Source organism: Grus americana, chromosome 3 (assembly GCF_028858705.1).
Source record: "Grus americana isolate bGruAme1 chromosome 3, bGruAme1.mat, whole genome shotgun sequence".
Classification (NCBI taxonomy): Eukaryota; Metazoa; Chordata; class Aves; order Gruiformes; family Gruidae; genus Grus; species Grus americana.
Window position 1 is genome coordinate 89,603,974 of NC_072854.1, and position 25,118 is coordinate 89,629,091.

General features: G+C 37.3%; 1 protein-coding gene across 2 annotated transcripts in view; it reads left to right on the plus strand.

Annotated features, from left to right (window-relative positions):
* FEZ2 (fasciculation and elongation protein zeta 2) overlaps positions 1 to 20,557 on the plus strand; it is a 31,420-nt gene extending 10,863 nt beyond the window's left edge. The window contains exons 6-9 of one of the 2 annotated variants that reach the window (XM_054820778.1): positions 2,508 to 2,588; positions 7,297 to 7,372; positions 9,564 to 9,629; positions 16,483 to 20,557. In XM_054820778.1, the coding sequence (XP_054676753.1) occupies positions 2,508 to 2,588; positions 7,297 to 7,372; positions 9,564 to 9,629; positions 16,483 to 16,499 (240 nt within the window). In that variant the 3' untranslated portion in view covers positions 16,500 to 20,557. The remainder of the gene's footprint in view (positions 1 to 2,507; positions 2,589 to 7,296; positions 7,373 to 9,563; positions 9,630 to 16,482) is intronic. The other variant, XM_054820779.1, reaches the window with a different exon arrangement.
* Positions 20,558 to 25,118: the final 4,561 nt, after the last annotated feature.

Here is a 25,118-nt window from a genome sequence, read left to right on the forward strand (position 1 = left end):
CCTTTCTTGCAAAAAGTATTGTCTTTGGATATACTTCTGTGTGTTCTGTTATCAGTAGGCAAACTCATTTATCTGTTTGGTTTCACTGTGAATTTTGGTATGTGTGTGCCACTGTTACTCTTGCAGGAAATTCAGTATTGTTGATGTAGTTTTACGGATATTTATTGATCATACTGGAGTTTAGGTAGGAAAAAAGTAAAACTCTTACCCTGGATCTCTTGACACCTGTGGCAGAGTTACTGTGTCCAATGAGAGACAGGGATGAGGCCAAAGTGTAGTGCAGATGTACAGGGTGGAGATAATATGATTTATTCTTTACAGAACATAGCAACAAAAGGAAAAATGTCTTTCAAACAGAGTTTGAATAATAGGAGGCAGAGAATGAAAGTAATTGGATTATTATCTTGTCAATGCAATTTTTTCTTTCTTATCTGTCTAGTATAATTTTAAATTACTTAAGTGGGATATTAATGTTAGAATTTCTTAGTGTCTCTTACAGGATGCGGAAAATGTTGTTAATGTATTGTAGATCTCTGCTAAGTCCCAGAAAGAATGCTTCAGTTTGACATCAGAAGGTTTTGGGGGTTGTTTTTCAAACATAAGGAATAAACATTTGTAATGAAACATTAATTCTTCAGAATCTATTTCTAAACTTACAAGAATAAGATACCTGTGATATAACCCAAAAGGAGTTCTGATCTTGTCTGTGTAATGAAAAGTGTTTGTGTACATAGTTATGTTTTAATGGAACTCTAAGAAAGTATATGTCTGGAAAACAACGCAAAATTATCATCCTTTTGCAAGAGCACAGTGAAAAGTTCCAATGTACTCCTTTTAGGTTCTCAGTCATGGGAAAAACAAAAAGTGGCATTCTAACTAGAAAGAAAAATAATTATTTGGTTTTGAAACTGAGTCCAGTAATTCATAAGCTACTCTTGTTAGTTTCAAGTTTAGAGACTTGAATGATGTTTTCAAGTATAACTGCAAATGCTCCCAATATAAGACACTTTTGTATTTGTTTGCTTCAGGATATAAGTGTGTCACATTGCTTTCTGAGAGGGATTTAACAAACTAGCTCCCAAGTAAGACTGTAGGCTGCATATGTGTGGTTCCTTCGAAAATAGCTTTTGCTATCACCAAGTACAGATTTGAGAGCCTTCTCCCAGAAAGAGATGCAAGCTTCCTTCCTTCAACACTTTTTTTTTCTTTTTAAAGTGCTGAGAACGTGCATACAGATAGTGTGTTCAAGTAACTTTGTGAAGAGTTAGTTTCTGTTAATTAATAATGTTTAATAATTTTATTAACTAAAACTAGAATGAAGTCTCATTTAAATACAAAACTTGGAAGTAGGGTTAAGTTTTCATACTCTAAGAAAATCAATTCTTCTGTTGATATTATAATTGAATTTTAATATAGGTTTTAATTCTTTGTCCTTGATACAGTCTTTGGGTAAATCACTTTCTTGGACTTCTAAAACTTTTACCTGCCTCACAAGGGCAAACTGGGAAGTCATTAAAAATAGTCAGGGCTTGAAGATACCAGTTCCTTTAAGTAGGATATCTTCAAAGAGTTAAGATGACTTTGGCAACATCTATGTCTATTTACTGACCTTGTTGTGCTTTAGAAAGCAAATGAATACTGTATTCCAGCACATTTTATTTCCCCTCCCATAAATAAATACATTCAGATAAGCATGCTGAGGTGTGTGCATCGTACTGCCCTGTGTCAGCAGCTTGACAGCTGCTTCTTTTTATGTTCTTGTCAGTTGCTGATTTTTCTATCTCATGGTAAACTTCAAAATTATTTTGAATTTTTTTTTTTTTTTACTTCTCCAGCAAGCAAAAAGGATTACAAAGTTCAAGAAAAAAAACTGTGGTTGGATTATATATTAATTTTCCTTTACTTGGATTCCATGATTCCATGTAATGGAGCTTGAAATTAATATGGGTGCGTTATTAACTAATTATGTATATTTTATCATATTACAAAAAAATGTGGAATACTAATTGTTGCTTCAGTTGTGGAAAAGGAAGCATGAAAGCATAAAATGTTTTAAAGAGGTAGAGCTGAAAAGTACTATGTCTAAACAGTGTTTCTAGTAGATGCTTAAAATCTCCAAAATTTGTATCGGCAGTGTCTCTAAACATATATTGCTCAAACAGGAATTTTAAAGGAGATTGTACTGTGAACTAAACTTTCAAAAATACTATTTTTTACATTTCAAAATGAAACAGCTTTAAAAGGCAAGTTTTGATTATTGGGTCTGCAGTGTGAAGATTTTGTTTGATTAAATTTTGATGTAGATATACCACTTAACTGCCATTATAAGGTTTGCTTTCAATTATAAAAATGACGTAGGTGAATGAAAAAATAGAAATGTGCTGAAATACATCTTAGAGCTTGTCTTTGTCATTCGTCTTTAATAATCTTTACAAATGCTGATCAGTAGTCTTCTGAACTTTTATCTGTCCCTTTTTTTCTTTCTGCTATGTTTTCACTACTTTTAGCGCTTCAGCATGGAAGGGATCTCAAATGTCATACAGAATGGCCTCCGCCACACGTTTGGGAACTCAGGTGGAGAGAAACAGGTGCTGGGCTATCTTCTCTCTTTTTCCTTATTCTTTGCCTGCACTTTTGGTAGGAGCTGAGATCTTGAAAATTGACAGTAGTTGAAGATAAATGCTGAGATAGGAAAAAATAGGACAAAAATGTTGGAATCGGTACTCTTTTCCTGCCTCAGGACTCTGATCAGCCTACAGTCTCTTTCTCTCCTCAACAGCTCGAGACAGTCAAGACTTGATATCCTGATGCACTGAAATAATAACCATTATTTCTTGCCCCAGACTAAAAGTCTGTTTTGGCATAATGCATGCTTCAAATACATTGCATGTCTGTAAAAATCAATATCCAATCGAAGAATACATATCAGGTTAGACATAACATTTCAGCTTTCAGCATTAAGGACTTGGGTAATATCTACAACTGAAAAAGGTTTTGATTTCTTGTTTGTTCAGACATTCAGAGCTGATATATCTAAAACCAGAGTAGCATCTGGAAAATGCATGGACTCAATTGTATGTCTTTTTGCCTTTGAAAACTGCATGATGTGTACCATGCAGATTACTGATATAAAATACATACAGCATTGGCAAGTTTTTGTCTTTTCATTGACTGTTTAAATGTTGAAATATACAGCACAGAGACCCAGCTTCGGTGGCTATCACTGTAGATGTTATATATACCTAGGTAGCAAGATTCTTATGCTTTATTTCAAAGTAATACTTAATTGTTTCAGAAGTGTAGTATGTATTTTATTAAATGTATTCTGTATTTTGGTACAGTGTTAACGCTTATGCTTTTGTTTAGGCTTTTGGCACACATTACAAAATATTGGTATTTCACATTATTTAACGCATACCCACCCATTATAGTTTATGCAGAATTCCCCTCCCCCGGTGAGAAGTCCATTGAGGCAATAAAGTGCCTGGTAGTTTAGAAGTCATGGCTGATTAGACTTTTGTCTGGAAGATGGCTGGAGTATCCTGTAGAAGATGAGGTAGAACAACAACTCTCAAGTCATTCCTGAATCATGAGGTTAGAATTAAATGGATTTACCCTCTTTCTCAGGCAAGGTATATGTATGAGACTTCATGAATACATAGATCCAGCTATTTGTCCCCAGTTTTGGGCATCCTGAACAAGTGCATAGAGTGAGCTCAACACGTTTTATCACTCTACATTATTTCAATACTGGTAAAGTAATAGCTGTCCTGTTTTGTTTTTTTTTTCTTTGCTATCTTTACCATTTAATAGTAAATTACAGCTGTATACCTGTATCTTTAGATATAATAAATATCATGTATTTTCATAAAGTGGCCATAAAAAGGCCAGCTCCTCTTACTTTTGGTTAAAAGAATTCTTTTATATGCATATCTCTATTCAAATACACCTTTTCTTCTTTGACTGCCACCTAACTTTCTAGACATAAGTAGCATAATCATGTATTAACAGTAACACTGATTGGATAACTCTTCCAGTCATTTTTTTGAGTTAGTTTACTGTTATTCTTCATGTTGAGCATACTTTTCCACTGATTTATCTTATACTATATCCTTGTTAGCAGGGTTATGGGGTTTTTTTCCCTTCCTGTATTCTAAAGCCAATCATGGGAATAACAAGAACTTAAAATGAAAAATAGGGGAGAAAGGTAGGAGAGATACCAGCTCTTTTCTGATTTAGTCCTGGAAATCCATTTTTATATGGCATTTTTTTTTTGTTTGGGGGTTTTTTGTTTGTTTTTTGTAACATTACCAGACACTGGTCCTGCTTTTAAAATATTGGTGTCATCTTCTTATTGCAGCAAGTTGCAAAGTAAGAAAAGTATCAGATGCTCAGTTGCTTAGTGCTGCTCTCAGAATATTTAAGTGGTTTTTCAGGGTGTATTTTCATTCTAAACTCATGTTCAGGTGTTTTCTGCTAGCAGGGAAGAGTTAGTTACCAATCTGGAGTTGTGCTCCAAAAAAAATGCAAGGACAGACCATTTCTTGTGTACCTTAGAAGGCAGAAGTTCATACGCATAAAGTCACAGCATAAAGTCTATGAAAAGAAATTTTAGTCCTTTTTTGTGCGTGTGTGTTTGAGACAAGTGAAAATGGCTTGGAATTTTTCAGGGTTTAAAGAAAAAGTTCCAGTGGGAACTACCCGTTCCATCTGATAATGCAGTTGGAAAAAACACTGACTGCATAAAAGCCATTGAAATGTTGGTAGTGCTTTCTGTGATCAGAAAATTTAAGATAGTCATCTTCATTTCAATTTTTTAGGCATATAGTCACTTTTTATGGGTGATTACAAATTGCAGTGGGAATTGCTGCTTATCATATTGTCAAATCTACTTCAAAAATTTAGAGGTCACAGTTGACTTAACACTTGGGCACGTCAGTAATCTACACTTTAGTCATTTTTTTTCTTCCTTTTCATAATACGTTATCTTTCACACAGCAATTCAGGGAATGGGTTTTTATGGTGCTATTATAGAGACTTATCATTGCAGCAGTGAAGTATTGATGAGAAGAACAATATGATTTCTGGAAACTGAGAAAGAAAATAGTTTTTTTTCTGTTATTACTCTTAGAGAGGAAAATTGGAAGGTGGAGTTTACAGGAGAAGGAAAACAGGAACTATTGGTATTTGGTCCAGGAAACATGTCCTAGTAATTTATTGTCTAGGTAAAGGGTAGAATGCCACTTAGTTCTGACAGCTGGAAATGACAGCCTGAGATCTGATTTCTGAGTTAGTAGATCTACTTTCATCTCTGACATTTGCAGATTTGAGAGCCTTCTATCTAGCTATTGATTCTGGTAATTTTATTAAGAGCACAAATCTCTAATGACACCTGTTGGTTACATCTGCTGGAAAAGAAATTGAAAATTGACTGTTTCCGAAGAAGCATTGCATACTTTCCTCTGCTGTGCTAAACAGATGTGAGAAAATGCTGAAGGAATAGGGTGGGAGAAAAACACCCTGTGTTTGCATTAGGTCTTGGTGAGGTGTTAGTACATCCCATACAGTAGGTTCCCCTAAGTCATACAGAATTTAGTCTGGCTTTTAGGCGGAAGGAGTGGTTGGGAATGAGGTGCATGAGCCTGCTCTAAACCTGGCAATGGTTATAGCTGCATTTGGCAGCACTAAATCTCCTTCTGCAAAGCGAGCCTCTTCACCAGAGCCTGAGTTACACTTGACTCTTGCTGAACTGCTGCTCCTAGGAGAGAAGGAGACCATGTACATAATGTCTTTCCCAGTTGTTAGGTGGAGAACCGTATGTCTCAAGTTAAACGAGAGATAGAGGGTTGCTTTGCCTACTGCCTTGTAGCTGTGAACCCCAAATAAAGTTCCTGTTAAATTCTTAAAAATTGAATGGCGGGTGATTTCAGGAAGCTTTTTCATTAGGGAAAATTCCGGCTATTTCAGTACTTTTGAAATGCTGCCCTCTTTAAGAAGAATATGCGTTCATATTGGCTGCAAAGTAAGATGTGTAAAGTAAGAGATGTGTAAAGTAAGAAAATTTTTTGATTGGGTTTTTTTGTTTTGTTTTGTTTGGTGTTTTTGTTTGGCGGGGGGGAGTGTTTTGGTTTTTTAAAGCTGACAGGAAGGTAAGATTTCAGTAAAGAGAAAATAGAACAAAAGCGGAGTTAGTTTGAAACAATCTTTTGCATACTTGACTAATAAAACTGAAAATTGAAATAAAAAACCAAATGATGGGCTCTCATGTTTAATTAGGCTTGTTTTGTACCTTTTGGTTGGAAGTGTATGGGGTCAGAAGGCAAAAGTTGTCTGTTCTCATTTTGACCTAAGTAGTGCAGTCTGATTTTCTTTGTGCAGAGGACTATAGATCACTTTTGGAGCTGGGACTGTCAACACTCTTTGATCTGTCAAAGTCTTTGGAATGTTTAACATTCTTAGTAAGCCTTACGCAGTTACTGGGAAAATTCTATGGCTTTTCTTGAGATCTTTCCCCCCCCCCCCCACCCAAATACGTGTTAGCATGCTTATACAAACCTGAATGCCTTAATTCATGCACCCCCACAGCCTCTATCAGTTATGTTCTGGAATCTTTTAAAAAGCTGACTGTTACCAGTTTCCCAAATGATTTGAAGGCAATATCAATATTTATCTGGAAAGATTTTTTTGTGGTTGTTGTTTTTTAATATAATTACTGGAAAGAAAGTGTTACTTTCTCATTTTTGGTTACAACTGGTAACACTTGCATGATACTTTTTTTTTTTTAAGAGCAAGCGTGAAAATTGTTCATCTGTGTTTAGAGTGTTGTTTGAGGGGAGGTGGTGGGAAGATAGTTCTTTCAGCTTTTATTTCATTGTAAGAAGTACTTTAAATACATGAAGGACTTCTGGTTGACTGCTGGAGGGAGGAAAGGAAAGATTTTACTATTGGAGGCTCAGAGGAAGAAACCTAACAGAGAAACTTTTTACTGTGAACAGCTCCAAGTTTTAAATTTTTTTTTTAGTGTTTAACTGCATGACTTTTCACATTATGTTCACATAAATTGGAAAAAAAAAAAAAAAAAAAAAAACAAAAACCAAAAAACCAAGAAGTTGGCTTCTGTGATAAAAGGTTTGGGATAGGAGAGGTATAATCTTAATCTCTTGTGAAATATGGTCTTTTGAAAAGCTTTTATTTGTGGCTAGCAATTTCAATTGCTACAATTTTTTGTAACATTAAATGCAAGCAACATAAATTGCGTGAAAGGACTGCCAAGTAACCCTGTTTTTCATTTGACAGTACTTAACAACCGTCATTCCTTATGAGAAGAAAAATGGACCCCCATCTGTTGAAGATCTTCAGACATTAACCAAAAGTGAGCATATGAAGTTCCTTTCTTCTTTGTGTTTCCAACTGCAGTTGCTCAAAACCAATGAATCGTGTGGTTATCTCTTCCTCCTTACCCTATGGCATGGAGGTAAAGTTGCGTGATGTTTAACCGTGCATTTTGGCCAATTTTTACTTGTTTTCTGAGCCTCGATGGTATGTTTCTTTTCTAGCTGTTCTCTGAAACCCTGAAGGCTAGAAACTTGCACATACCAAAGTAAATGTTCTCATGTTATTTCAACAGGTGGGCCTTAAGTAAATACCACGTGTCATGGAAGCTGGCCGTACTGTCTGTAGTACCTGATATACCCCTGTTTGTTTAAACTTGCTGTTCTTTATTGAGGTTATTGTAATGACTTTAAAAAATTGGAGTGGATGTTGGGACACTTACAAGTAGTTGTCTAATGGTTGCACTTGATTGCCTTTAAAATAGCCCTTCTCTCTGGGTTGTCTGGGGGTTTTTTGTTAATAAATTTTAAAAATCAGAGAGTATAAACCAAACAGTTTTAACAGTGCTTTGACTTCCACTTCCTTCACACCTTTTTAGGCTAGATCCTCAAAAATATTTCTAAGTCCTCTGGTTTTTTTTGTTCTGATTTGCATGAAAAATAAGGTTGTATTTTTAAAAAATATTATTAAGGTTGTTAAATACAGCAGAGCATCTCTGGGAATCAGTGGCATCTCCTTCATTTGAGGTTTATAGGAACAGTTTAAAAATAGATGGTAGAATGCGTCAATGTATTTGATCAGATCACAGTGCAGGGCTTTGGATCTAACTACGTCTTAATGTACTTTCCAGCAACACAGGTCTGTGATTCCACAGGTGGCTGAGGGTTGTTTCCTGGAGAGAGAAAAGTATTGTGCAAATTCTGGAGTAAATTAAATGTTTAAGTAAGAGTTGAATTCCTTTTATTTTTCTGCAGTAGGCACCCTTAGCTGGCAATTCATACTTACTCTGTGACAAATATATTTTTTGTTTTACATTTACTCTTGCAGAGAACTTTTATCCTCTTGCCATACTTAAATTGCACTTGAAAATATTCTCAAAAATTCAGTGCTAAGCAGAGAGAGGTTAAAGCCTCCTGAAAACGTTTTGTGTTGTTTGACAGTTTATTATCAAAAAGTCTTGTACAAATGCACTGTAAAGAGTATTAACACTATTGTCTTCTGTGGGCTGACTGGAACTTGATCCTGTGACTCAGTTTCAGATTTCTGACTCACTCTCTGTGCTGTTGTTAAGGCAGGCAGTAAAGCAGCAGTTTGGGGTGGGTTGGTTGGGTTTTCTTTCAAAGCTGTGTATTATTCCATAGTTATGAACACTAATATCTTCAAAATAAAAATTGAAATAACACACTTGTTATATTTCGAGTTCAGAGTCTCATATGAGGAATTTGGAGCTTATGAAATACTGCTATTCAGTGTAATTCTGTACTCTTGATTCTTTCAGTGGTATCCAGAGCACTCCATAAAGGATTGTCATTGGTTTTGTTTATGGAGTAACAGACAAGCTTATATGTGTCAAGTTGAGCTAGTAGAAATGTTTTCCCTTCTTCAGAAATATGCAACGATAGACAATTTTGACTTGATAAAAGTCACAAAAAATGACATTTTGGCATTATTCTAAGTTAATGCCAAATTCAGTCGTATTTAAGATTTTTCTAAGTTGCTAACGTTCACCGTCTCAGGGCAAAAAAACCACTAACATTTTCATCAGATCATTCACAGCAGTGTTGCTTCAGAAAAGTGTCATTATTCCATGATTCGGGTTGAAGATCACGGAAATAAATTAAGTAATGGAGCATACTTTTTTTACCTAAGATTTCCAGCCGTCCAGCAGTTGTTAGCATATTTTAGGTTTGGATGTGGTGATTTTGTTTTGGAGAGCTCTTATTATAGGGAAGAGGTGCTTTTTTTTTTGTTACGACTGATAACATTTTACTGTAATGATTAACCATGTAGAATGGGTATCTTGCATCCATCTACTGCAGAGTTCAGTGAGAATTACACAAGTGAAAGGTGGAGATGCGATGTGTCTCATTGTATCTTTTCATATTCCAGTTAAGAGTTTTCTTGCTAATCTGGTAGTAATATCGCTATAAGTAGTTGAAACAGCTTCGTGGTATTTGAGAGTGTTGTCTTTATGACTAAATATCTGAATTTTTTTTTTTTTCATACCTCAGTCCTGCATGCCATGAAAGAGGATAGCGAGAAAGTGCCAAGCTTATTAACAGACTATATTTTAAAGGGTGAGTATGTTTCATAGCAGGAATTTTTTTATTCTGAATTAACTTAATGTACATGCAAGGTGTGTTTGAAAAAAGTAGTCCTGCAGCGTTCATGAATTATGTTCTTCTATCAAACACAGCTCTCATTTATATTCTCTTCTATTTTGTCCATGATTTCTGAGCATATAGTTCATAAATAAAACATGTTTATTTTGTTTGTGATAGTATAATATAGCAAAGTATGTGGGTGTATACTCAAATAGCTGAAGGACATCAGCAAGAGCAGAGCAGTCTGGCTTACAAAGTTAAATGGGTGTAGTTAAAAACTTGTGTTGTACGGGTTTTTCAGAATCAGAATTCAAACTGCCTATTATAATCATGGATTTGCTAGATAAAGTACTTATAGCTTCATTTTCAGTTTTACCTTCTGACCAATACTTACTTTACATTTACTTGTTACATCTTCTTCACGTTTTATTTAAAAGATTTGTGTACTAATAATTTATTTTCCAGTCTTATACATTGACTATATCAATAGAACGTCAGACATTGAAAATCACTGCTTGCTTTAGCTTTAAGGAGTTGTTCCAGGTAGATTCCAGGTTCTTAAATTACTTTTAAGTGTTTTTCTTCTCACTTCACTTTTGGTTAGATCTTATTAATGCTTATGTTCTTACTTAATTCTTGACGTATAAATGATACCATGTTCTTTAGTGTTTAGCATATGCATCAAACTCCCAAGATGGATGCCTTTTTGTTTGCCACCCAAATACATATTATGTTCTGTTTCATGTTCATGGGCTGCAAAGATTTTCTCTTCTTTTGGTATCATGCTTTCCAGGTCTCACTATTTTTTCAAATACAATCATTTGACGTAATTCCCTCCCTATGACTTTTACGGGTTTTTGTATTTCTTACACAGACTTCTAATCACTCTCATCTCACAGAGGTTTGAAAGTACTTTCAGGTTAAAGTTATGGATGAAAATTAGTGTGATGTTGCTTCAGAAAATCTGAAAGGAAAGCCATGCAGTATTCTAGAAGCTCTGACAAGAGCCTCTTAGAAGAGGCTCATTTCTAAGTTTCATGTAGGGTTAAAGAACTACCACATACAATAAGAATGCAGAGATCCTTTCAGTTGATTCCTTTGATTGCTCCATTGTTTACTTACCCTTTCTGAAAATCCTTCTTATATTAGGCAGATGTATTTGCTTATGAGCTGAGAGACATTTAGGCTCAAGATCAATTTTTTTTTAATGGTGATGGCACTAAACTAGTTTTGTGAGTCTTTGTCCAGAGAGGATGAACTGCTGTCAATAATTAAAGCTGTTTGCGTTTCATCATAATACATCTGGTAGAAACTGGTTGGAATGAATTGTGCTCTGTACAGTCTCTGCTCTTTTTTTTAGATGTAGCTATCCAGAAAAACTTTCAGATTACTAGGATACTGAGAAGAAACAGAGAAATTTTCTGCATAGAAGGCTTATAAGAGTAGATTAGCTGAACATATGACAGGATGATCTAGGAAGCTTGATAGTGAGATTCCCTCCTACCTCTGCCTCTGCATGCTCATGACTTTAAAATCACCAGGGATGTTCTACTAGCTAGATGCAACGATTACAAAAACATCATGCTGACATTTAATGTTTTGGATCAAACAGGTCTTCATATACAAGCACCGTTGTCTCTAAATTGTAAAACACAAAAGACTGGAGTATGAAAAGTAATCACTCCTATCACTCATAGTAAAAGGAAAAGGTGATTTCCCCTCTGCTGTCACGATTTCATTACTGAACAGAACTAAGCCTTTCTCACTTTTCTGTGGGTCCATTTGCACAATGGCAAGCAGTCATACAAGCTAGTGAGCACAGAATTTTACTCTTCCTTTCAATGTAGCCTTAACTAAGCTTCATATTGCTATGTTTAGATTATGTTAAATATACAGGGGTAACGTGGTGTAGTGGAGGGTGTCCCTGCCCGTAGCAGAGGGTTTGGAACTAGATGATCTTTAAGGTCCCTTCCAACCCAAACCATTCTATGGTTTATAGCTCAGCTGACAGTGTTACATTATAATGTAGATTTATCCTGTGGAACAGGCAAAGTCTGCCAATTGTTTCTGAAGTTACCTGTTTCTCTTTTTCTGCCACTAAAACTTCTGGCCTGAAGCCTCATTGAGGCTTCATACATAGCAGAAAATACTGCCAGCCACCTGTCTACTGTCTGAAAATTATGTTTAAAGCTTGTTAAAGGGAGATTAGATGATTCTAAACAATCACTTGAAGCAACTTTCAGCTCAGCTTTTGTACCTGAAATTCCAACCTACTCCCTGAATTTCAAAATAAAAGGGGTGACTTACTTTTTAGAGAATCTGCTGTCTTCACTGGAAAGATTAAAAATGTCTTGGCAAGGTGAAAAAGATTATGAGGATTTAGGGGTTTGAATTTGTTTTCCAAAAGAAACAGGAGGATATTAAGTTCTGGACCCAGTAATAAGTATCCATATGGCATAGTGATAATTGTATTCATTTTACATTTTTTTTACTCCATGATCCAGCTGTTGTCCTAGACTGAATGGATTCCATTTCTTTTTATCAAGCTTTAATCAAGAAATGACATTTTAAAATGTGTGAATTATATCACCAAAGATACTTAGTTCTGTTAAAATCTATTAACTTCTTGTTCCTTTGAGTATTATTTTTTCCAATCTTAGAACAAAAAGCACCAGTAAATTAGATGTGACAATAGGATATGTGTAGCTTTATGGGAAATCAGGTTAGTGTAGCATTTGTCAGCACAGGTAAAACCTCCTTTCTAGTTCTATATTCCACTTTATGCAGCAAAGAAAAAAAAATCTTACAAGTCCTTAACAATTTTTTTAAACAGCACTGTCTTTTTATTCTATGGTATTTAAAAAATTAGAACATAGTAGTCTTATGTGGGTGTTACGGCTTTCCACAGAATTAGTAATAAACTTGCCCAGATATTGTTGGTTACTGTTGAAAAGTTACTTAAATTGTTTAGAATCGAGCTGAAGAAAAAAAAAAAACAGGAAAAAAGTGATTCTAACAGTTGCCATAGTATTGTTGGCATAATACAATGAGACAAATAAAAGAAGAATGCTGTGAACCTGGAAAGGTTAATAAAACTATAAGATTGAGCAGTAAGTGTTGATTTAACAAGAAATCTTGCTAAATTCACCAGTGTTATGATAAAACAAAAAGACAGTGAAATAAGCTTATATTTTCTCTGAATTTCATGGTGTTTTGTAAAAGTGTCACCATCTTGAATATCATGAACTAAATGCCAGAATAATTCTGAAATTTGCAAAAGACTAAATTTGGATCATGTAGGAAGACACACACAGACTCCCTCCGTATGTGTTGTCTAATACTTGATATCTGCATTTAATAATGATTGAGTAAATTTGTTTTGGCAAGGCAGTTTGGCCAAGAGCTGGAGCATTGGACTGGAACTTGAAGGAGAGTTCTGCAATCAGATCTGCTATTGACCTGCTGTGTTACCATGGATCATTCTTGCACTTTTTTCCATAACCAGCTAATGCTTCTGAAATGCTGGAAGTAGAAATCCTCAGAACACAGGATGTGCAAATGTGATACTATAAAGAAGTGAAAAAGTCTAATGCAACTCGGTGCATTTCATGTTAGGAGAAAAAAAGAAAGCTCCATATGTGTTTATGAATAGGATTATTAGTTTTGAAATTATTTCTGGTGTTTGTTTCTTTAAAAAATCCTCTTTTCCCAATTTCTACTGCCCACTCGTGTCCCCCAAAATGTGAAAAATATCATTATTTTGTCCTCATGCTTAAGTCCCTCTTTCCAGTGATCAGTTAGCTCTCCCCGGATCTATTCCATAGGGAGTACCTCCACAAAGGTAAGTGTCCCAGTGCCAGACTACGTACGTCTTCCATGTAGATTCTTGTACAATGAAGTAACTTCTCTTGTTCATGAGATACTCTTGATGCAACCTAAATTATTTTCGAGGGGATTTTTTTCCTTTTGTGGGGTTTTGTTTCTTTTTACTTTTCAGTGAACATTTCTGTCCTGAAGTTAGTAATAATGAAAGGGACTTAGTGATTTGCTTTGCAAGTGCATTGTAGTTCTTCTCCCACCAACATATGATTCATATTCTGTTTTATGGATTTAGAATGAAAATAGACAGTAACATGAAATTGATAGGCATTTGTAATTGTGCTTATGTTTTTTCTGAATATATTTTTAATATATTAATATCATTACTATATTTTATCACTAGGGATCATGGGTGTCAGTCTCTTTTCCCAAGTAACAAGCACTAGGACAAGAGGAAATGGCCTCAAGTTGTGGCAGGGAAGGTTTGGATTGGATATTAGGAAAAATTTCTTCACCAAAAGGGTTATCAGTCATTGGAACAGGCTGCCCAGGGAAGTGGTTGAGTCACTGTCCCTGGAGGTATTTAAAAGATGTGTAGATGTCGTGCTTGGGGACATGGTTTAGTGGTGTACTTGGCAGCGTTAGGTTTATGGTTGGACTTTTAAGGGTCTTTTCCAAACTAAATGCTTCTCTGATTCTATGAAGTAGAAACTGAGATGTGGAGGAGGGTGGGGGAATGCATTTGCTGACAGAGGAAGAAATATCAAACCAACACTGTGAAATTCTTGATCTTAGAAAGCACGCTTTTGAACTGAAGCTGGCAGCTTAGTAAGCTCACTGTATTTAAATGCTGTTTCTGCTCATCTTTCTACTGATCTTTTTTGATGGTTTAACAAATATAATGTGCTTTGAAAACATTGTGTTTGTTTCTGTTGAAATACAAGCAAGTAAGCAACAAAGTTTCTTGTGCACAATTTAAGCTGTAAAGCAAGGAGAGCAGATGGAGATGGTTTTGTTGTATCTTGTAGTTGCATTTTTTTTTTTTAGGTGTTGCAACAAGAATAGGTACTGTATCCTTAGATGAAAACATTTGGTTTGAGTATACCCATTGAATTTATTTATATTTTTTTTTACAGAAGCTTCCAGTCTTTCTTCTCACATGTGTAATGTAATGACTTTCTGCATTGTGATTTATTTGCCAAATACAATAATGCAATAAGTAGTATCATCTGTTATCCTGGAAGTATGCAAGTTTAGGCTGTTTTCTGCAGAAAATGCCTCTGTGCAGTCATGGTGTCTGTCTCTTCAGCCTCACAAGTTATAATTGCCAATATCAACTCCACAAGACAGAAAAAAGGGTTACAGGAGTAACTGCATTTCACAAATACCATAGGGAGCTGCATCTAGGTAGGAGAAGGACCGAAACCACTGTTTCTATTGAGCTAAAGGCTATTGGCTTTTAAAAGCCAAGATGCAGTTGGCCAGATGGCTTCTATGTATTCACGTATGGGTGAATGCGTTTACAGTAGCCACTGTCAGTCTGGGGGCATGAGGACAGAGGAACAATACGGGGAGGACCTGCTGGATGGAGTTCATAGTGAATTTAAAGTAGAAGCTGAAGAAGACATCGTAGGAAGGGGAGTTACCTAGTTTGATTGTTACAGGGGTAAGGACGAATATCTGAGGAAAATTGCTGGAAGCAAGGGTTCCTCAATTTACCTACTTACAGAACAAATCAATGAGATGTATGAAATGTTAGCCTGTAGATACACACAGAATCAAAATATTAGGGATAAGTTGTCTGGTATCACATCGAGACACGTTATTTCAAGATTATTAGTTTTTACTTCCAGTTTTTACAAAATTGGAAGATATAACTTCATGTACTGGGATACTTTTTGAATATAACTTACTACCACTATGATACGCAAACTGAATAAATCATTCTCTGTACTCCTGCAAAGTTAATTGGTTTTTTTCTTTAATTTGAGAACATGTGTAAGTGTAAATAATTGTCACATTCTTAAAACATAACTATTATATATAACAATATGTAAGTATGTATATTTATAGCTGAAGTAAATGGATTTGAAATCAGATGTATCCTTACAGTAAACTGTTCTGAGATGCATTTATTGCTAAGCTTTGTGTTCTTTCCCAATTGTCCTTAAATAGTAATTGTGGCATAAAAATACAGTGCTAAAAATAATATGCTATACATTACTACTGAGTAAAATGCATTAAATATGTCTAGTATTATTTTCTTTCAGGCTTTTTTCTGAATGTAGATGTCATGAAAGCAGAATCATCTTTCAGCTTGCTTTGCTATTTCATATCTGATCTTCCAGGCTTCTAGTAGAGGCTTAAAGAAACAACAGTTTTTTGGTTTAATAGAGCAAGAATTTACCCCTTGTTCTGTTTTTAAATTATGCAAGTATTTCAGATAGCAAGAACATTTCTTTTCATGCCTTTGAAGTTTTTGTTTAATCGTTACACCTGACTTCTTTATTTGCTTTTGTGTTGTGCTAGCATTGGTTTGAAAGCTGGATTGCTCTGAGGTTTGTGTCTTACATGTGAAACAGGAATGAGAAACACGGAAGGACATGTCTTATCTTCCCACTGAGTGATTCAAGTACATGCACCAGAATTAGAAAGTAGAGTTAAAATCTCAAATAGTCAGTGCGTATTTTTAAAATATAACTGCATGCGTCACCTTTTATTTAATGTTCTGTTTTCTAATAGAACACCTCAAAAAGCACTGTTTAAGACATGACCTTTAGTTAACTCATTTCTGCATAATATTAGTTAAAGATAGTGGGTTGTGTCACTTAATTACCTTTTGAGAACAGGATATTATCTTAATTGCCAGTTTCAATTGATTTTTAGATTTTACCATGTTACTGATAGCGTAGAATTCAACATTTAAGTACTTTAGTATACACAGTACATTTTATACAGACTAACTTCATTGATGTTTTATCAAGATGTATTTGCGGTTCTTTTGCAGTACTGTGTCCTACATGAAGAGGGCTGCCTTTCAGAATTAGCCACGCTCCTTACTGCAGTGAGAAGCTTTCCATGGATATAACTCATAGTATTTTTTCATTTGGCACTATACCTAAACCAGTATGCGTTTACCTCCTCTGTGTGTGCGTGGATTTTCTGATCCTACAGTAAGTCTTCTGGGCATGACAAGTCATCCATTTTAACTTAACAGTGCAATGAACTGGAGCAGGGAACAAACATTGTACAGTTTTACTCGCATTGTTCTGGCTTTTTAAAGTCTATTTTTACATTGTATAGCATGTAGTAAATCCTCCTGCACATTTTGTTGTTGGAAGGAAAAGTAAACTTTGAATAGTGTAAATAAAATAAGCCTAGTTTTAAGGAATCCATATTTAAAAGCATCCTTAGTTCCTATAGCAAAGATGCAAAAAGGATTATAGTTGGTCTTGGACTAAAAAATTCAAGTGAGCTCTCCAGGAAGCACTCCAGAGCAGTGTTGGTGGAAGTCAGCATTCAACACTTCTTTTAAAACAGTAACTTTGAATTATTCAACAGTATTGTTCATACCATGAACAAATCCAGATTCTTTGATGGTTTGGCATAAGTAATTGGTGTGTTACCTATCCTTGTTATCTAACACAAACATCCAAGTAATTTAATATTTCATATTTGGTTTTATTTTAATTATTAATGTTCATGTAGCTTAGATATTCTCCCATAGTGCTATAATTTTAATGTTTTTAATAAGTGTTTGATCTTAATGAAAATGCTTCAATATATAAACATTTTAAAAGGCTTTTTAAAAATACATGTACAGTTTGAAAAACTTGCACCTGAGTTCCAAGTTAGTATTATATTGAGACGTTGGTTGTTGTGTATCTCTCAATTTTACTACAAATCTCTCGTGTAAATTGTATGCACTGTCTCCTCTGTGATGATGTATCTGCATTCAAACAGATGAGAATGTATTTTACAAATCCTGTAAAAGAAACTTATGCCATAATCTCAACATTAAATACTTGTCACAAATAATTTTGCCAGTTTTAAAGGTTAGATTGAAATATAAGGAGTACTAATAAAAATAAAGGTCCTGTTTTCTAGGTTGAATTCCTATTGATTCTATACCCAGATTTGTATACTGTGTATGCGAAGGCACTGGAAGATAAGGCTCAAAGAGATAAACATGTCTTGTCTTCAAACAGTTTTTTTTCCATTTAAAGTCTTCAGTCTTTTTGTTAGTTGAAGAGTCGAATTGGCTCCTGAATACCTTGTGTCACTTCTTTAATACTCAACTTTATCATCGTCACCAAATACTCATTTTGATCAGTAAAACACATTCAGTTTGAAAATAGTTCTCATAATTCTTTCTCTTTTTTCCAAAGGTCTCAATATTTTTGTCTTTTGTGCCTTTTTCAGTCAGTAAAGTTTTCAGCTTAAAATTCTTTCCTCCTCCCTCTCCCCCAACCTGACAACCAATGGATACTTGCCAGCCTGCTCAGGAATAAATAGATCCTCTGCATAAGTGTGTCATATGTGAGGAAGTTTTTTTGTTGCTTTATTTTGCTTCATTTTGTGGTTTCTCTTACAAGAAAGCTGCTGTTTCTTTCTTTAACTGATGTGTTGAAAAAGCATGCCATAATGATTTCTTCATAGAAATGCTTGATGTTGACTGTTGGTGCCTGGAAATTGGCAAAGGGGGTGACCCTGCTTTGCTTCATTTTTTTAAAAAAGATGTACATGTTGTGAAACACACCATGTCTCCAAATAATTTCTCTTCAGAGATGTCTCAATCTACTTTTGAGGCTTGAGGTGATGGAACAAAAAGAAGACAATTCAGGGAAGAAATTAAAAATAAAAAAACTTTTTACAAAGTTTGTGGTGTTAGCTGTTGCAAATCTTGGATCACTTAAAGTCACAAAATACTAAAAGTACTAAAACTTGAGAGAAAACCCAACACTAAAGACACCAGGAACAGCTTTAGTGAGCTAAGCATCTGCTTGAGTTCATCGTGCCGCTCATCGGACTAAACAAGATTTCATTATGAGAAGTATCTGTTTTACCTTGTACATAGAATGCTAGCATTAAACAACAGCTGCTAAAGTTGGAAAGTATTATATATATACACCTATATATGTACATAAAAAAATAGATCTCAAAACACTTGAATAAAAAGAAGCATGCAGATCTGCTTTTCTGCCGAGTTCTGTGTGCTTCATATTCTCCATCCTTTTTCCAGATGCATTATTGAATCTTGCATTCTTTCAGGGACCTGGATTTCATTATTCTTTTTAGTTTTAGCCTGTGGTAGCTGTAAATGGCCGCCTGTGGTAGCTGTAAATGGCCACCCGAGAACAGTTGCTGACAAATACCCTAGAAGAGATTTGGTAAAAATACATTTTGACCCAAATCCGTTCCATTTTTAATATGAAGAGTCCAGGAAGCAAAGTCTCCTTAAAATCATTGAATTTTAAGTTACTTAAAGTTAGGTTATTTGTATCACTTGCTTTAATAGCCTTTTTTGTTCTTGTTTTCTTTTTTTTTCTTTTTGTCCAACCCTTTTTCTAGGTTTCAGCTATTTTGTTTGATATAAGCTTATTCACGTGCTGGCTAGAGTCAAATTTTGAGTCAAGGTCTGTCTGGACAGTATATCAGAGGTAGTCAAGAGTCCTAGAATTATGTTTTCTTGGTTAGGTAAAGAAACTTGAAAACAATGTCAGTTCCCTTGCGGTGAAGGATAATGATGTAGCTGGCCTCTCAGTGGTGTAGGTAGCTGGTGACACAGAACATCTGCTGTTAGCTGCGCCAGGTAGTTGTAGCCTTTGCCTTGGAGCGGTTGTTTTATTGCAGTGGTTCACATCGTTGTTGCTTCCAGACTGGATTACCTTGGTATTGTTTCTGCATGCGTGTCACTTGGAAACTGAAACGAAGCCCAGAAATGGCACTCCCTGTGCTTGGAAACGGTGTCAATAATTAAGTGTGTATCTCTGACAGCATGGTTTACAGCAGCCGCCTCCTTTCCAGGGGGGACAATGTAAGGTGGAGGTTTAAACTCCCAAAGTTGTAGATGGTGCAGAGCCTGTGCAGTAGGAAGCCTGCTTCTCCAGCGGGGGCAGCAATGGGCAGTGGAGATGAGCAGCTTGCTTCGCTTAAAACAGCATCTACCCAATTCAGTCGGGAAGGGCCTGGAAGCAAAGCTTTCTGTTGCAGTGTTCTTGGCTCCGATGCACCCAAGCCTGAACTCACTGACTTGTCTCATCGTTCTGCAAAGCGTATCTTTCTTTTGGGTGATGGCGCTGTATTGTAACAGTAACAGAATCCATGTGGGTTTGGAATGATTTTCTGATTCAGATATCAATCCTAATTTTTAAAACTTCTCATGAACCTCCAAGTTATCCCTGGGTAACCATAAAAACTCTGTCATGCGGTAAAAAATGAAATCTCAGAAGAAAATGGATCTTGAATCACGTCAGCTGAATTTAATGTTCTGCTTCTCTTCGGGACACGGTACTGTTTCTTTTAAGCCTAAAAAGAAGCTCCGGTTGTCGTACTAGAAATCTAGTGTTCCAACACTATGATAGTACGATTTCTTTTCAAGATGTCTACAATTTTGCAGGTAGCAGTAGGTGGTAGGAGGGTTTTACAGGGCACAGCTAATGATGCAGAGAGTTTCTTATCACTGAAGAAATTAGGATTGCTTTCATTTTTTAAGTGCTTTGTCCTTGCTGGTGAAATGAAGTGTCTTGTTCCTTTGTTCACGTTCTTTTGATCAGGACCTAACTCGGGACTTACTGCCTTTTTGTGTGTGTATATTGATCAGCGATGGCTCTCTGGATTAGCTGATCAGTGTCCAGTCCTAACAATAATTGTTGAAGAAACTGTATAGACTGGGAGAACAAGTTACTGAATTTTGTTGCTCTGTTTTGGTTTTCTCTCCTTTATAATCTGTAAAAGTTGGACAGAAGCCTCTCTTTGGACTGAAGGCTAATTTAAATGGAGCTTATGATTTTGTTGTTCATTTTCTAACCGGTCTTTGAGTTTATGTTAACATTATGTAATAAATATTAATTTTGATTTTCTGTAGCGTTGCATGCAAATTGATGAATTCAAGTACATGTTTCTTGGAAACAACATGTTATAACTTAGGCTGAATATAATGGGATGAAAAACTCAGCAAAGAAGGTCAAGTGTTTGGATTTGCTTGATCAGGAAAATGTTTGGATAATGCCCCAGTTTTTTTTCAAAGCTATGGAGAGCAAATTCTGATCTTACATCTGCTTCTGTTGATACGCAGTCCTGCACAGTTGTATGGCTTGATATTCAGGGACTGACCAATTCAAACTAAAAAAAAAGTCCAGATTTTCCCACTGACTGCATTTTGGCCTTCAGGAATATTCTGTTGCCCAGCTCAAGCAGGCTGGTGTACAGGAAGTCTTTTGAGTGGAATGGCAGTGCTGCTGTGAGAATGTCAGTTCGTTTGTATCTGTAGACAAATCATTGACTTCTCCCAGGAATGTTTCTCCTTCTGCTTACATTGCCTTCACAGGATAACTAACTGCGTAAAGTGAGGTCTATATAGATCATGCTGCTTATCTGCATATTTTGGAATCTGGAGTTGGAAGATTCCTAAATTAGCATGGAAGTCCCTCAAAACACCTTACAGCTATTTCATCATGAAAAAAAAATCCCCACAGTATTACCTGCATTCATTTGAGGGATAGAAATTGGCCTTGAGATAAATTTGAAAAAGATAAATTCAGAACCTCTGTCACTTTCTGTTCCAGAAGAATTTGATATTGTCTGCTAGCAATAGCATGAGAATACTTGAGAGCTGCTTCCTTCCACCTGCATGTCATTGATGCATGGAGGGAGCAGTCATAGCAGCCTGATCTAAACATTGTCACCAGAACCACTGAACTTTTGCCTAAAATTGAACAATTGCTTCCTCTAAATGCACATCTGAGATTGTAAAAGATCGAGCCCTAGAAGGCTTCACTTTGCATTCGTTGCAGTGGGTGATTCCCCTGCGAACAATTCTGGACACACATCAAAGCACAGCGTGGCACTGCAGTTGCCTGTCACTCCAACCAGCATGAGAGCGAGCTGTGCTGCATAAGCACTTGGTACCGCAGGAGGGTCCTGTGGAACACTGCATTTACAGTGGGGACAGGGCCCTTGACATCCTTAAGACTTCTAGAGGGCATTTCAGCTGTGAAGGATGGACGGGGAGGTCCCATTTCTGTAGACATTGCTTTTCCAGTGCCTCATAAATTTTTGTACTGCTCTGAACTGACTTAGGAAGTTGAGGTGTGACTTTGCTGGCTTAGAACAGTAAGTGTTGACATTTGGGGTAAAAGTCAAGTCAAATCTTACAGTCTGTAGGGTAATTTTAAGAGCCCCATATCTAATCCTGCATGCTTGGGTTAGCAAACTGGTAATGATCATTCTTTGTCATGTACCCTTCAACATAAATGTCACTATCTGTAACTACTTTTGAAGTGTAGATCAACAGCGCTCTCGGCTGCCTACAGACAGTTCTGCACTGTCTTATAGATGGCTCCCAGGGCAAAGTTTACTTATGTAGCCAGAATTTTTTTCAAAGAAAAGCTCAGAGTTTTGAAAAGCCTGTTTAAATAAATGAGTGTCTGAAGAACACAGAATAGATTTCAATGGACTTGCCATTAGTATTATCCCTAAACAATTCACAAGCATGGTTCAGTATTCAGAGCAGTACCAGGAGCATGAGATGAGAACATACCACACAGACCATACCTTCAGCATTCTCCTGTAGAAACTTTATTCCCTGAAACTGGGAAATAGTCCCCTTCTCACAGCTGAAAGGAATCATGGAGTTGAGACATCACAAGGTATCAGAAGATCAGAAGACAGCTGTGTTGTTTGCCACAATGGAAGAGCCCAGGAGCAGGTGGACGTCAGCTATGGGTGGATGGACCTCAGAAGGTAAGACCAGATACTTAATGTTACTGACAGCAGTGACTTACTGACTGAGGAGGTGAAGCAGCAGGCCCAACTGGAAGGTCTTCATCACTTCTTCTGGCCTGCATTTCCTGGGCAGGGCTGAGTCCCACAGCCTGAGGCTACCATTGCGGGAGCCCTCACTCCATACCTCAGTAAGAGGAACATGATGGGCCCAATATCCTCCCCTGGCTACTCCAAACCAATGTGTTTTCTTTTCCCCGTTTCCCAGCCTGGTGGCTCTTCATTTTTAAATACCCCACGGCACTTCAGTAGTTAAGACTTACATCTTTGAAGAGGGAAAATTCATGAGGGAGTTGGGGAAACTGTGTGTAAGTAAAGCATCTTAGAGACAGCAAGTATGTGTTGGGGGTGCTGACAACACTGAGGACAAACGGAGTTGCAGGGGTGGCTGGCTGTGGTGGGCTGCTAGCATGGAGAAGCACTGCCAGAGGCAGCCGCTGATGCAGTGGCTGTGAGGCTGATGGGCAGAAGCACAGTCTGGCTGCTGCAAGCTATTGAGTATTGACCCCAGACGAAAGGAAGGGGCTGTTGAGAAGGAGCAGGTCTGGGTGAAAGAGAGGAGGTTGTCAGCGTGTGACTCGGAGAGTAGGAGAGAGTGCTGGGAGATCGAAACTCCCATTTTGTCTGTGTCGGTGTAAGTTGGTTGGTTTGTAGAGGCTGTTATGGTCTAGTTCTCAGTTAGCTGGGTATAAAGGGACTCTGCATTTTTTTTTCTGTGCCTGCCCTGTCATCATGTGCTAAAGAGAAAACAAGGTTGGGCTGCCTGTGTATCTGTGGGGCACAGTCCTGCTGTGGTCTGTAATGGGTTCTCATCATCTTTGCACAGACTTCACGGTTCAGAGATTGTGCACGTCATATCAACCTTCCTAGTGTCTACCTATCCTTTAGGTTTAACAATCTGGCTGAATGCCTGTTCTGCTGAGGTCTTGGGCAGCACAGGTGAAGTTAGCAGGAGGTAAGTGATATTTACTCTGCTGTGAATTGGACTTGGACCCCCACAGAACTTGGTATCTGCAGGGTGGAAGAGACTCTGCCCTCACTCTTTGAAGGTGGAGCATTCACAACCTGGCATCAAAGGCAGGACCAGTACAGGTAACCTTGGTGCTTGTGAATTGTTCCTGGTGGTTTCTAAGGACCTGTATTATGAAAGAGTGGGAGCCTGTCTAGTTGCAGGGTGTGTAGAAGTCCTGCAAAGGTTGCTAAATGGTGTTGTGCATCCTTCAGCGTGTTGCTTCATGGCTTCTTCAACCAGTGCATGCATTTTTCCCAGTGAGGGACACATGAGTGTGGAGAGCATCTTGGTAGAGGAGACTGTGGGTGACTGGTGCAGTCTCCTGGGGTCCTATCTGTCCCAGGGCCTCTTCCAAGGGCACAGCAGCCTTGCGTAGGATACCAGCTAGTTTTCAGTCTCTGTGAAGTCCTTGGCTCTCTGACAAGAACACAGTTCTAGAAATCTGAGTCTCAGTTGTGGCCACGTTTATCAGGGTCTACGGACTCTTGGGCCTCTTGACGACTCTGCTTCTCTTCAGTCAGGTTTGGTGTCTCAGTCCCACATCATGTTTAAGCTGAAGGAGGGTCGATTTAGATTAAATGTTAGAAATTCTTTACTGTTAAGAGTGGTGAGGCACTGGAACAGGTTGCCCAGAGAGGTTGTGGATGCCACATCCCTGGAAGTGTTTAAGACCAGGTTGGATGGGGCTTTGGGTAACATGGTCTGGTGGAGGGTGTCCCTGCCCACAGCAGGGGGGCTTGGAACTAGATGGTCTTTGAGGTCCCTTCCAACCCAAACCATTCTATGATTCTATGTTTAGTCTTGGCCAAGGTTGAGATTTACGTACCACACCTCAACAGTTCTGGTCTTTTCTGCAAACTGCAGCTTCTCCAGGATTGTGTGATCACTGTAGTGTTTCGGGAGGGATCAAGTTTTGTTCAGGCTGGGATCTCTAAAGCCTTCAGTTTGTCTGTTTCTGGAGTCTCCAGCTCATCTGGAGTTAAAAAGTATGTTGCTGTCAGTCTGCAAGTTCTCACGTGTTCCCAGGTGCCTGGGTCTCACAGCCATGTTATAGAAAACTGTATTTGTCCACAAAAGACTAAAACTGGGAACAAAATATGAGAAATAGATTCTTGTAAAGTAACAGCCCATTGGTTATCCACTGATTTATTTATATTCCCACCATCACCACCCTTTTGGTTCTGTGTTAGGGATGCTGCTATTGTGTTGTGTTTGGATGCAGTCTTAGCAGGAGGCTCACATTATCCAAGCCATCTGCTGGCTCTTCCAGCTGAGGACACCAGCAGAGTTACCATCAGAAACAGGGAGGAGATCCTTGTATTTATGTGCATTCTGGAGCTGGCAGTCTGATATGGTGAGAGCTAGAGCCGGGTTAGGGTCAGCATCCTTTCTGGAGTTGCACCACTGAATTCTGCAGTACCTCTCCATTTAAAAGGAGGACATGAGCCCCCTCTCCTCTGGTCCTTATTTTCTGCTTAGGATAGTCATTCCTGCTAGAATTGCTGTAACGGCCCGTGGCTTTCTAAGATCTGAAGACTGCCGTTTACAGATGACTAACTGTCCTTCTGTGGCATTTAAGAATAATATGAGTTAGTAAGAGTTCTTTCTAAAATAACACCTTTAAAGGA